General features: G+C 47.8%; 1 protein-coding gene across 1 annotated transcript in view; it reads right to left on the bottom strand.

Annotated features, from left to right (window-relative positions):
• CSGALNACT1 (chondroitin sulfate N-acetylgalactosaminyltransferase 1) overlaps positions 1 to 13,934 on the bottom strand; it is a gene marked incomplete at both ends in the record, with an annotated part of 82,649 nt that overhangs the window by 30,769 nt on the left and 37,946 nt on the right. Inside the window, one exon of the mRNA XM_082863739.1 lies at positions 8,712 to 8,928. Within this exon, the coding sequence (XP_082719865.1) occupies positions 8,712 to 8,928 (217 nt within the window). The remainder of the gene's footprint in view (positions 1 to 8,711; positions 8,929 to 13,934) is intronic.

The raw sequence follows: 13,934 nt of genomic DNA, 5'->3' as shown, positions 1-13,934 counted from the left end.
CAGGTGGAGAGGACCAGGGAAAGGGCTCTCCTGGCTGAGAAGGCGCAGATGCAAGGAAATCATGTCCTGATTATTCTCTCAGTCAATCTGCTACTCAGGTATATCAGGTATGAGAAGAAACCCTGTTCAGGCTTTAATTATGTCCAATGCAAATGAAATAACACATAACAGCCTGTCAGGCTACCATCTCTCCCTTTGGTCGTTGAGGACACCAGGAAGAAACGTGTTCAGGCACAAAGGGACGGAGGAGGGAACAGAGAGTGGTGGGGGCCTGTCATCATCAGGCTTTAGAAAATGATGTCCTTCTTTTGCTTTGGTGGGTTCTCCCCGCTCCTGCAGCCCACGCTGAAGTGACACACAACTCCTGGACACCATTATCTGACAAGCTGAGAGTGAACAGTGACCCTCAACCAAGCCATCGGGACCTGCCCTCCTGGTTGCACGTTTCAGAACAGCAAATGGGACCATTGCCAACTGACCATTTTCTTCTCTTGAATGGATGTTTCTACATAATCTGTGGCTCAAATGAAGTGAAAAACAACTTTTAGCAGGTCCCACAGAGAAACCTTTATGGAAATAAGGTGAATGATGTAGATTTGCGTTTCTCAAACATGTAAACCATAAAACTTTCCTGGGTGCAACACTGGGGTCTGAGCAGAGAAGGGGCTGCCTGACGAAAGCTAGTGGAGCAAGGCAGGGGTGGAGGACGGTACTGGGAAAGGTACGCTAGGTTTCCTTCTGGGAAACACAACGAAGACCGAGCACCTCCTGGATCGCAGCCTGCGGGTGAGGCCCAGCACACCGCACGGCAGGGCTCAGCTGGTCCACGGCACACACGCCAGCTGAGCCCACGCTGCAGCCCCACTTCAGTCTCAGAGAGTCCACAGTCACTGTTTATTAAAGATCCAGAAGTGTCCACAAGAACATCTTAACGGCACTAAGCAGGAAAAGGATTTTAAAAATTGCTGAAGAAAATTCAAGTAAAAGATGTCCCTGATACTACCTTTAAATGTTATAAATGCCGAGGGAGGGACCAAGAGAAGTTTCAGAGGAAGGAGAAAGGGACAGATTAAAACAGAAATAACCAGCAAAGTCTGAGGAGACCCACAGCAACATGGAAAAGGGTTCCCAGTCCAGTTGGAAGGAGTCAGAATAAAAATAAAGCAAACTTGGAATGAACTGAGGAAGATCTTTGAAAATCACAAAAAATCATTGCCATAGAAATCCTCTTTTTCTAGGAGAGGCTCAGAGACAAAGACACTAAGACCATCTATAGTTTTGTTACCGTGAGGTTCCTCCTGCTACTGCGAACAAAGTACACAATAAAACAATAGATGAGCTTAAAACCGATAAGCCAGATGCCAAGGGAAACTAAGCAGCCAAAAAGCAAACGTGAGAATAGTTTCAAGAAAGGCAGAATGAGGGGATTAAAAAAGAGAGAAGGAGGAGGGGGAGGTGGGTTTAAGCAACACACCACTGGGCAAAGGGGACTGAATCTGAAGCAAGTTCTCCTGGGGGCTCCCCCTCTACCCCTGGCCACGCGTAAAGCCGTCCTGGGAGGGGAAATGGCACGTGGAGCCTGCGAGGCTCATCCAGGGATCAGGACCACCAGAGAGCAAGGGAGGAAGAGGCTGCTGGAGCAAAGCGCCATCTTATCTCCATAGCAACAGTGGAGCCCGGAGCACGAAGGCCCCAAAGCAACCCCACAGCAACTGACCAGAGGGTCCATACCTCTCCTCAGGGCACATCCGGGTGTCACTGCCACTCAGGAAGGGGACAAGTTATGAGGAGCTTTAGCCTCCTAACTTCTTTATTTTTTTAACATCTTTATTGGAGTATAATTGCTTACAATGGTGTGTTAGTTTCTGCTGTATAACAAAGCGAATCAGCTATGCGTACACATACATCCCCATATCCCCTCCCTCGTGCGTCTCCCTCCCACCCTCCCTATTCCCCCCACCCCGCCCCCGTCTAGGCGGTCACAGAGCACCAAGATGATCTCCCTGTGCTTAGACTCCTAACTTCTTGTAAATCCCAGAACATCACCCATTCTTGTTCATGGCCTCTTAAATAAAGGCCCTTAGGGTCTAGGGCTAGGAAAATCTTGTCTCACCCAACAAATAGCAGCTTCCTTCTCATTAAGCACTGAGGCTGAAGGAAACTAGATACAATCTGCCATAAACGTCACAAAGAGGAGGCCAAGGAAAGAAATGGAAGAGTCCACAGTAGCCTCGTGGTTCCAGCTCCACAAGTGCTGCAGAGGAGGGGCTGGAGGTGTGCAGCAGACGAGAAGGCTGGGGGACAGGGGCCCCGGCTCCGGGGCGGGGTCTCCACGCAGGGACGGCCGCAGCGGGGTATCTGGTCCCTCCACATCGCGTGGGAAGTGGCGAAGGAAGCAGGGCCATCCTAATGATGCTCGGTGAACTAACCCCCGCAAAGAGGCAGGTGTGGCAAGACCAGAGGGGAAAGGCATCGCATTAAGTCAATATCCTTCGTAAGAGCCGGAAGAGGAGCCGGGGCGAGGGGCACTGACAGCCAGACCCCTCCCTGCCCACCCAGCAAATACAGGGCCAAAACCTCATCTTTATTCCCCATTTTTACCTGTGGGAGTGGAAAGAGCTGAAAACAACCGGTGGGTAAGATGAGAGAGGAAAACGAACGGGGGCCGATTCCCTCTGACGTTTTAGCCTCAGCCCTTAACAGAGGCCCCTGCTGGGAGCCAAAGGATCCCCCTCCACCGTTTAGGACGAAGGTCCACCCACAACCAGGTAGAGTGAGGCTGGTACCACCACACGCCCGCCCCAAGGCCCGGAGGGGCTGCAGGAATCTGGAGCCTCTAAGAAAGGTGCACAAAGGCCAGCGGAGCTGTCTCCTCCTTCACCTGCTCTTCCAGACCACGAAGAACGTGAGGAGAACACAAAATACAGCTGGGAGTGTGACACAGCCCTCAGTCAGGGTGGGGGACAGCCAAGGACAACCCACCACTACAACGTCAGAGCGGCAGAAAGCATGCCGCACTCAAGAGGGACGAAGACAAACAGCAGACAGCCACATCTGATGGACAGCAGCAAAGTTAAAGGAAGAAAGAGAGGGCATTCAGAAAGCAAGAGTTCAAAACGCGAAAGAAAAACCTAGTCTGAGAGAAACTATAACTCTAACTGAAGAAAACATCTTACAAATGTTTCACACTTTCTTAATAAAAATGTGAATTCAATAAAAAAAGTTCAAAGAGGAAATGATATAAATAACAGATTATGATGAAGAAGCACATTCTGTGCTCAGAAAAATAACGTGATAACCAAAAGAAGCAGAAGAAGTAAATTAGAAACAGCAAGGTACAGAATAGATGTATCTGAAAATCAGATTACTCACATAAAGGAAAGGCTTACATGAAAGCAGATAAAAGACTAATGCATTAAAAACTAGAGAGAAGCTAGTAAGTGGAGAAAACCTATGGGATGCACAACTGGGTCTGAGAAGCAGAGAAATCAAATCCAAAGCAGGAGAAGTACTCAAAATTAGAACACAAGAAAAAGTTCCCTGAAATGAAAGAATCCACAAAACAAACAAAGAAACTGAATTACAGGAGAGAACAACAGGCACTGAGCTGAGTGAGACATATGCTGATTAAGTGATCACGATTCACAACGAAGGAAGGCATTCTTCCGTCATTTTCAGGAGAGACAAAATAAAGCTTTCCTAACACTCCTCCACGGTATCATCAGACCACTGTATCATCAGATGCAGAAGAACCACTACAAGGTCCTAAAGAAAGAAAGTGTATCCAGAGTTTTAAGCCCAGTCACGTCATCCTTAAACTGTGCAGATAACAAGCAGACATCCTATTCTCAAGCACTCATGACCCTTCTTGAAGAAATGTCTTGACCATGAAATCCAGACAACCCAAACCTCAGGAATGAAGAAGCCGCTATTGGAGGACAGCTGATGAATGCACGAAATCCACTTAACACACAGGAACTGTGGTTACAATGCAAAGTGTAAGGGCTGCAAACCGTGACGAGGTAAAAATGATAGAGCAGTGATTTATGTCATAGAGTGTTCTGCCTATGTTTTCCTCTAAGAGTTTGATAGTGTCTGGCCTTACATTTAGGTCTTTAATCCATTTTGAGTTTATTTTCGTGTATGGTGTTAGGGAGTGTTCTAATTTCATACTTTTACATGTACCTGTCCGGTTTTCCCAGCACCACTTATTGAAGAGGCTATCTTTTCTCCACTGTATATTCTTGCCTCCTTTATCAAAGATAAGGTGACCATATGTGCGTGGGTTTATCTCTGGGCTTTCTATCCTGTTCCATTGATCTATATTTCTGTTTTTATGTTTTTATACTGTCTTGATCACTGTAGCCTTGTAGTATAGTCTGAAGTCAGGGAGCCTGATTCCTCCATCTCCGTTTTTCATTCTCAAGATGGCTTTGGCTATTCGGGGTCTTTTGTGTTTCCATACAAATTGTGAAATTTTTTGTTCTAGTTCTGTGAAAAATGCCAGTGGTTGTTTGATAGGGATTGCATTAAATCTGTGGATTGCTTTGGGTAGTAGAGTCATTTTCACAATGTTGAAACTAAAAATAGAAGTACCATACGACCCAGCAATCCCACTACTGGGCATATGCCCTGAGAAAACCATAATTCAAAAAGAGTCATGTACCACAATGTTCACTGCAGCTCTATTTACAATAACCAGGACATGGAAGCAACCTAAGTGTCCATCGTCGGATGAATGGATAAAGAAGATGTGGCACATATATACAATGGAATATTACTCAGCCATAAAAAGAAATGAAATCGAGTTATTTGTAGTGAGGTGGATGGACCTAGAGTCTGTCATACAGAGTGAAGTAAGTCAGAAAGAGAAAAACAAATACCGTATGCTAACACATATATATGGAATCTAAGAAAAACAAAAAAGGTCACGAAGAACCTAGGGGCAAGACGGGAATAAAGACACAGAACTACTAGAGAATGGACTTGAGGATATGGGGAGGGGGAAGGGTAAGCTGTGACAAAGTGAGAGAGTGGCATGGACATACATACACTACCAAATGTAAAATAGATAGCTATTGGGAAGCAGCCGCATAGCACAGGGAGATCAGCTCGGTGCTTTGTGACCACTTAGAGGAGTGGGATAGGGAGTGTGGGAGGGAGGGAGACGCAAGAGGGAAGAGATATGGGAACATATATATATGTATAACTGATTCACTTTGTTATAAAGCAGAAACTAACACACCATTGTAAAGCAATTATACTCCAATAAAGATGTTAAAAAAAAAAAGTACTTTGAAGGAAAAAAAAATGATAGATTAAATGGGGAGATGGGACCAGGAGAGCGAGAAAATATAACTGCGCTGCTCTCCTCTTCTTATTATAATTTTTCAACCAATGTAGTCTAAAACTAAAATATGGAGTAAAAATACATAATGATTCCAATATGTTCTGGTTTGTAAAGTCACTTTTTTAATTTTAGAGGGATCTTTTATAGCACAGAAACATTTTCTCAAAGATCAGCAATTTCTTCTGTTATACTTCAGATTCTCTTCTATAAATTTAAGTAAAGTAAAATTTAATACTTTAATTAAAAATAGAACATATAGCATGTCTCATGCTTAATTACATTTCAAGCATGTTATTTTTCTATCTGTGTATATGCAAAGAAAGGTGCCTAGAATGTTCAATTAATGTTAAAAATGGCTAATTTAGGGAAGCAGGGCCAAAAGTGAATTTTTAAATAATTTACTCTTGGTTGTGTTCTACTGTTTAAACATCTCATAATAGCCACGTGTCACTTTTATAAACTTAAAAGTCAGGTTTAAATTATAAAAGCAAAAAAATATATTTTGTTGAATTTTTAAAGAAAACATTAAAAAATGCTAACTATATAAAAATTTACAAAATACAAAAATTTATGAAACGGAGAGAATCCAAAAGAAGGAAATAAAAATCACTTATAGTTCCATATTCAGTGCCAACCACAGTTAACAGTTTCCACTCCTGGGATGGAAAGGACTTCATAAAGACAACATCAAATATTGAATAATTAGCCCCTTATATTTTCTCCCAATACTCTTATGGTCAATTTAATGGCATTTAAATATTTAATTGACCAGAGGTTACTTTGGGTTTTGGTGTAAAGTCAGAATTAAATCTTTTCTGCTGTTCAGTTAGTTGTGCTAAAGCCACGCTCTGAACAATGCATTCTCTGCTGGCCAACTTGAAATGCCACCTTTACCAAGTTCTGACCCGGAATTAAATACCCTAGGCTTGAGTACCCTCTATCATCCCAATTTTTCAGAGACCTCAACGTGCTCGGAAGCCCCTGGTCCACGGAGCAGACTCCCTTGTCAGCCTCTGCTCAAGCGCCTTCCATCTGGAAAGCCTTTCTTGGTCCACTGTCCTGGTCTCTATTTCTATCTCTGTGGGACTAAGATTCTTCTCTCCATGAAGCCAGGTTCCTCTTATCCCTCCACCTGGTCCAGTGTCCGGTGCACACACAGGCCCTCCTTGTCCCCAAGGAACCAGTCTCCCTGACCACCCTCTCCTGCCCACCTGCTACAGCAGGCATCTGAACAGTGACAGGCAAGAGAAAGGACCCCTGGATTTTTGTTTTTAAAACATTAACTATAATGACATTCATTTTAGCACTTCCACTTTGGAGACTTGTAAAGGTTTTTCTTTTCTCAACAATATTTCTCATCTAATTTTGTTCCTACTGTTAATTACTTTCCATCCTTGTGACACTAAGGCAATAATCAGTCATAATAATTAGTCACATGCACCCAAGAGAATCCTTCTTCCAGGCTCCGGAGTCCTGCAAGGAGGGCTTGGCTGTCCCCTGAGCAGACAGCCCTCCGGCGGGGGCACCATCTCGCCAAGCTCAGCTCTCTAGCGACCGGCCTGTGTGCTAAAGCCAACCTCAGGGCCCTGCCCCAGGCCCCAGGCAGCTTCCTGGCCGAGGGAACTTTCTATAAACTTGTCCTGGGAACAGGCACACTGGCTGCTGGGAGTCAGGGTTTGCCTTCAGGCCTGGTCTGTCCTCCCAGGATGGATGCTTCATCGGCCAGTGCACTCGGCCGGTCTGAAGAGAAGGCAAGAGGGACACAGACGCACCCAGGGGGGCTGAAGGGAGCCGCAGCCACACAGACACTTCGGTGCCAGAGCCAGAGGGGCGCTGCCAACAGTCGTGGGATTGTGCGCCGGGGTGTTCTCCAAACTGATGGGGTGTGGGTGTGGGAAGATCAGCTCAGCCAACTCCACAGGACGTCATGATGAAGGCCCAGCTCCCAAACCCGGAGAAGACAAAGGCAGCCATTGCTTCAAAGGCCACAACTAGACCCACTGGGTAGAAATTACAGGGAGGCAGACTTCAGGTGCAAGTAACAACGAGCTTTCTACCCGGAGCTGCAGCTCGCCCTGGCACACATGCGCACGCACCACACGCACACAGCCGTATCAGGAGTGCCGCTGAGGGATTCTGAACTCACGGAAGACCAGGTCAGAGGGCCCCCCCAAAGACTCTTGGGTTCTGACCTTAAAATGTAGCCAGAAAAGGGTTACTCTTTTTAGTTGGAGAAGATGTATTAAGGACCTATTTACAAAGCTTAATGATAGGGTGTAAGGAGGACACGGGGATGAGAGCAATATCCCCTCCTACTGACTGCAGAGCTGTTATCATCTCCAGCCCTGAATATGCTAGTGGAGAAGGTTCTGGAAGCTGGAATGAGACCATCTTGAGGGAAGGGCCATCTTGAGAGGAGCTGTCATCTTTGCTTGAAGGACACATTCAGACTGAGGTTACAACACAGAAAGGGACCCAGATACATAAGTGCTAGACTTCATTTACTCTCATCTCTGAAGCCTGGCCAGAAACGGGTTACTCTTCAAACGTGTTCATCATCCAGAATTTTGAGAAGCATCAACTACACCCTTATACTGAGCCTTACTGGCTTTTAATAAAGTGAATTTAATGATAAAAGATTAAAAATAAGTTTGATCTTCCGATATTTATCATTAGGCACACATGACATTCTATCTTCAAAATAAGCTGGCTAAGTCAGCTAGCCGATTGACCTCAAGCAGCACGTGAGTGTCGTCCACAAGAGTGTAACATCCAACACCGCACCGTCAGGAGCTTGAAGACACGTGTAAAAACTACACACCGCATCGGAACATAAAACTCGCTTAAATCTTCTTGAGTAGCTACAAAAATGAGTGCTGGGAGGCTTCTCGGCATAATTTTACATGTAATCTCCGAGGAGACACAGGTTAAAATTAAAAAGACTCTGACTGAATGCATTCCAGCCACTGCCAGGGCAGGACACCAAAGGAAGCCAGGCTGCAGCCAAGCACACGGGTCCACGGCCACGCGGGTGCCGGCCTTTCGGAGGCGGGGAGGGGCCCAGTCCAGTGAGGGGACAGCACGGCCTCATGGTCCCCCAACTGCAGTCAGAATGGAACCCAGCAGGCGCGACCCTACAGATCCCGATGAAAACCCAGTCCTCCTAACCTTCGCTTCTGAAGGTAAATCCGCTTATCTGGCAGCTTTCTAATTGCTTTAGGGAAAGGCAGATACAACGATAAACTTTACAGGAAGAAAATAGAGTCGAACAGGGAGAGACAGGGGCCTTCGTGCTGGGCAGGGACCAGGGAGGGACGGGATGCACCATCAGCGTTTCACACACACGTGCAAACAGGCCCACCTGAAATTCTGCATGAACTGCCGGAACTTGTCCACCCTCCTGGCCAGTGGGACGATGACATTGACCAGCGTGCCGGCCATGTTCAAATCCTCCTTCTTCACCTTCATGATGGGGCCAAACGGTCGGAACAAGACAAGGCGTCTGAACTCGTGCTTGTGGTCTCCTCTGAACGTGAGCTCGTACAAAGTGCCTTTATCCTTTTCTGTGCGGTAGATGCCTGTTAACAGACACAAGGAGAGACAGTTCTAAAAATTAACCGTGGCTGCTGAGTGTTTTTAATAGCCAAGAGCTAGCACAAAATGCCTTACTTTAAAAAATTAAGATTAAATCTCCACACCTAATACTTATTAGAAAACTCAAAATGCTCCCACTTAAATAGCAAAAGAAATGAAAATACCATCAATTTAAAAATCGGTTATGAAGACCTCAAAAAAACACATGGCAAAAAGTTTGTAACGTTGTAATTCAAAAAGAGTCATGTACCAAAATGTTCATTGCAGCTCTATTTACAATAGCCAGGACATGGAAGCAACCTAAGTGTCCATCATTGGATGAATGGATAAAGAAGATGTGGCACATATATACAATGGAATATTACTCAGCCATAAAAAGAAACGAAATTGAAATATTTGTAGTGAGGTGGATGGACCTAGAGTCTGTCATACAGAGTGAAGTAAGTCAGAAAGAGAAAAACAAATACCGTATGCTAACACATATATATGGAATCTAAGAAAATAAAAAAAGGTCATGAAGAAACTAGGGGTAAGACAGGAAGAAAGACACAGACCTACTAGAGAATGGACTTGAGGATATGGGGAGGGGGAAGGGTAAGCTGTGACAAAGTGAGAGTGGCATGGACATATATACACTACCAAATGTAAAATAGATAGCTATTGGGAAGCAGCCGCATAGCACAGGGAGATCAGCTCGGTGCTTTGTGACCACCTAGAGGGGTGCAATACGGAAGGTGGGAGGGAGGGAGACCTAAGAGGGAAGAGATATGGGAACATATGTATATGTATAACTGATTCATTTTGTTATAAAGCAGAAACTAACACACCATTGTAAAGCAATTATACTCCAATAAAGATGTTAAAAAAAAGTTTGTAACGTTGGATACAAAGCTGCATTTATACTATTCAGAGGCATTTAAAAAAGGACTGTAAGGAAATACGTCAAAATAAGACTCGCTGTGCTGTGGAGAAGGGTTATGTGTTTTTTCCTTTCTGCTATTCATCTACATTTCTACAATATGATAAGATACATACTTTAATATTATATTTAATTTAAGAAGTGTGTTAAAACGATCTCTGAGAAACGACAGCCATTTCATATGAGGTGACCACAGTGGTCCATCCGGGGCACTGGGAGCCACTCGGGCCGCTCCCATGGGTCATGTGGCCCCAAGGAAGCTTCCGGAAGCACTAAAGCACACGGCATGTACAGTACCAGTACAGCGACAGGTGCACGCCTTGCGTAACTTCCCCTCTGGGAAGCAGCACAGCCAGCACCTCAGAGCCAGCCTACTTGGGGCGACGATGGGCCCCCCAAGTGTCGCTGGAACTCCACTGTCTCATTGCTGGGCGGACCGTGTGACCCAGCGTTTCGCTCAACGACGGGATGAGGCTCCGCAGGCCTGACCAGACGGAACTTCCCCGCCTCGGGAGCCAACCAACCCCTGGGGCCTAAGTTCCACGCCTCCCCGTGTCACTGGGCTTGTGGGTGTTTTCCTACCGGCAGAAAAACCCATCCAGTTCGACAAGTCACCAGAGAAGCGTCCTCGTCTCTCTTCTCTTGACTGGCCAGGTTTTCTCTTTCTCGTCCTCCCTTCCTCTGAGCCCCTACTTTGGCTGGGACGCACCCTGGGCCCTGAGTAGCTACAAAGGCGACTCCACAGAAGGCATCCTCCTGGGCTCGCCGGTTTCCAGGCCTCTCCGAGCCCTTCTCTTTTCATCCTCACCCCCGCTCTCCTCTCTTCTGTGGGGGCCACAGGTCTGCTGCACAAACACCTCTGTTCTTCCCGTTCCAGGAGCTGTTCACCCCACACCCCTGGCTCTGCGGCCTCTCTGATCTCCCTCCAGGGCTGCAGAGAGGAGCCTGGGCTGCGAATCTTCCAGGGGGCCTCACCTGCCACCGCCCAGAGGTTCACATGCACAGCCCAACACCGGCGGCTCGGGGACTCGAGGACCTGGGCGCAGGGCTACGAGGATGGGGCAGAGCTCCCTCCTGAAGGCCCCTGGGCTCCCCAGTGCAGGTCGGGGAAGCTGAGAGAAGGTCTGCCGAGCTCCTGCTGGGACGAGGTCCCAGCATCCCCACCGGGACCACTCATGGGAGAAGGGAGGGGCACTTCTCACGAGGCTCGGAGGATGTCTCTGAAAACGTGAAGTGGCTCCCTTCGAAGCCTATTCACCCTTTCAGGCAACTGGTCCTCGCTGAGAACATGGGCTCTTCCCACCTCTGCTGCCCACCAGAGCAGCTGGGCAGCCACCAGCTCCCAGGGGCCCAGGTGAGGTGGGGCTGAGTCAGGAAGCAGTCGGCTCAGTTAACAGCATCTCTGCTGGACGGAAACACAGCTGTGACCCGGGGCCGGCAAGTACCCCTGCTCTCCACAGCAACCCCCGCGCAAGGCTGCTACAGCTGAACCTGCAGATAGCAAGTATGCGGGCCGGGATGGCTTCTCAGAATTGGAGTCATTTTCTTTCTCAGCACCAGGATCAGAATCATTAACTTTTAAAATCTAAATCCACAGATTTGAAGATGCAGGTATGCACCTGTCTCAAGAGATGGGCGTGCATTTATAAAGAACCAGAGAACATAGCAGTCCCTATTAATAATGATTCCTACGACCATGCCTGCAGGGAGCCGCACCAGCATCCCGGGGGACAGGAGCAGCCTGCCTTCCTGGTTCCCGGACACACCCTCCCCCAACGCCTCCGGGACCACCAGGAGCCAGTGGACCAGGCTGATCTCAGCCACAGCTCCAGCTGCTTCGTCGGCATCACCCGCATCCTGTGCCTTGAAACAGCTATTACATCAGCAACTTTTTAGCATATTTCCCCCTACTCTGCCTAATTCAATTCATTATGTCTTATAAACCTGATTTTAGATCCCTTAATCCCATCTATTTTAAATAAGTTACTTAAAGCTCTCTTGCAGCCTGTGTCCACCAGAACCCAGCACCAGCCCTCGTCCACCACACCCACAGGTACGTCCCCCCACCCCAGTCTCCTTGTGACATAAGGACAGCACCTAAACAAAGCCCGCGCCTCCTGGAAACCTTCAGGGGTGGAAACTCGGACAGTCTCCCTCTGAGAGAAAGGGAGCAGAAACACCGCAGCAGGATCGGGTTTTCAGCCAACGAGCTGCACGCACAATGGCAAAGGCAAAGCAGGTTGGCCACGCGAATACCTCCCTAGTAATATTTTATAGGGCAGTATCATTCTTAATCCACTATGCAAATTAAAGATCAAAATAAGGACTGGGCTTCCCTGGTGGCGCAGTGGTTGAGAGTCCGCCTGCCGATGCAGGGGACACGGGTTCGTGCCCCGGTCTGGGAAGATCCCACATGCCGCGGAGCGGCTGGGCCCGTGAGCCATGGCCACTGAACCTGCGCGTCCGGAGCCTGTGCTCCGCAGTGGGAGAGGCCGCAACAGTGAGAGGCCCGCGTATCGCAAAATAAATAAATAAATAAATAAATAAATAAATAAATAAATAAATAAGGACTCTGGAGCTGGCTTAGAGCTTAGACTAACGCCTTTTCCCTCTTTCCGCCACTAGGTGCCGACCTTCCTGTGAGTTTGCTGTTTCTGCTCCCTGTGCAGGCAGACCCGTGCTTGACCTGCTATCCTCCAGGGGTCCAGGCCCCAGGACCAACAACTAGATGGGGACACCTCCAGGAATCCAAGATACAGCTCCTCGGTCTGCTGCAAATGTCTGCTCCTTCAGTAGGCGAGGAGCTTACCAGATGCGGACGTGACCCCCTCCATCCTGCCTTCCACTTAAGGACCTCAGAAATCATGGTGCTGAAGGTCCCCGCCCTCACGTCCCCACCCTCACTCAGGACGAGTGGACATGGCTGCGGCCAGTGCTGCACTGCTGAGCCCAGAGGTGTCTCCACTTTCATCCCCCCCTTTCCTACCTTCCCGCATGGAGCCCAGGTCCCCCAGCTAGATAGCTGCCACCTCTGACACCCCTGCCCCACTTCCAGGGCCCGGTCCATCCTGCACATACCCTGGGGCCCTTAGCTTCCTATAGCATCACTCTACTCCTGCTCTGGCCCAGCTCAGAAGCCCCGCAGCTTCTCACAGCCCAGAGAACAAAGCACCAATACTACAGCCAAGCCTTCAAACCCTCCCTCATCTGGCTCCCAACTCCTGTCCTAATTGTACGTCCTGCCCCTGCCTCACATGAAACTGGGTTTACGTCGAGCATGTAGCATATACAACTACTCTTCCCCCTGGAAAAATTGGAACCGAAAGTGCAACGCTGGTGGGAATGTTAAATGGTGCAGCTATGGAAAAGAGCCTGGCAGTTCCCTCAAAAGTTAAACACAGAATTATGATCTGACCCAGCCATTCCGCTTCTGGGTGTGCACCCAAAAGAGCTGAAAACAGACACTTGAACAGACACGTGTGCACACATGTTCACAGCAGCATCATTCACAGCAGCCAAACGTGGCAACAACTCAAACCTCCGTGAACAGGTGAATGGATGGACAAAGCGTGGTCTATACATGCAATGGAATGTTACTCAGCCTTAAAAAGGAATGACATTCAGACACATGCTACAGCATGGATGGACCCGAAAACACGAGCTAAGTGGAGTCAGCTAGACAGAAAAGGACAGAGACTGTATGAACCCCCTCGTACGAGGAGTCTAAAGTAGTCAAATTCACAGAGACAGGCAGTAGACTGGGGCTCACCAGGGGCTGGGACGGGGGAGGGGACTTAGTGTTTAATGGGCACGGAGTTTCAGTCCGACATAATGAAAAAGTTCTAGAAATGCGTGGGGATGACCGTTACACACAATGTGAGTGTACTTAATGCCAATGAACTGTACACCTAAAAATGGTTAAAATAGGGAATTCCCTGGTGGTCCAGTGGTTAGGACTCCATGCTCTCACTGCGGAGGGCGCGGGTTCAAACCTTGGTTGAGGAATTAAGATCCCATAAGCTGCGCAGTGTGGCCAAAAGAAAAAAAGCTTAAAGTGGTGAATTTTACGTT

Source organism: Leucopleurus acutus (genome assembly GCF_964270905.1).
Source record: "Leucopleurus acutus genome assembly, chromosome: 21".
NCBI lineage: Eukaryota > Metazoa > Chordata > Mammalia > Artiodactyla > Delphinidae > Leucopleurus > Leucopleurus acutus.
This window is presented reverse-complemented; position numbering and strand designations above follow the sequence as displayed.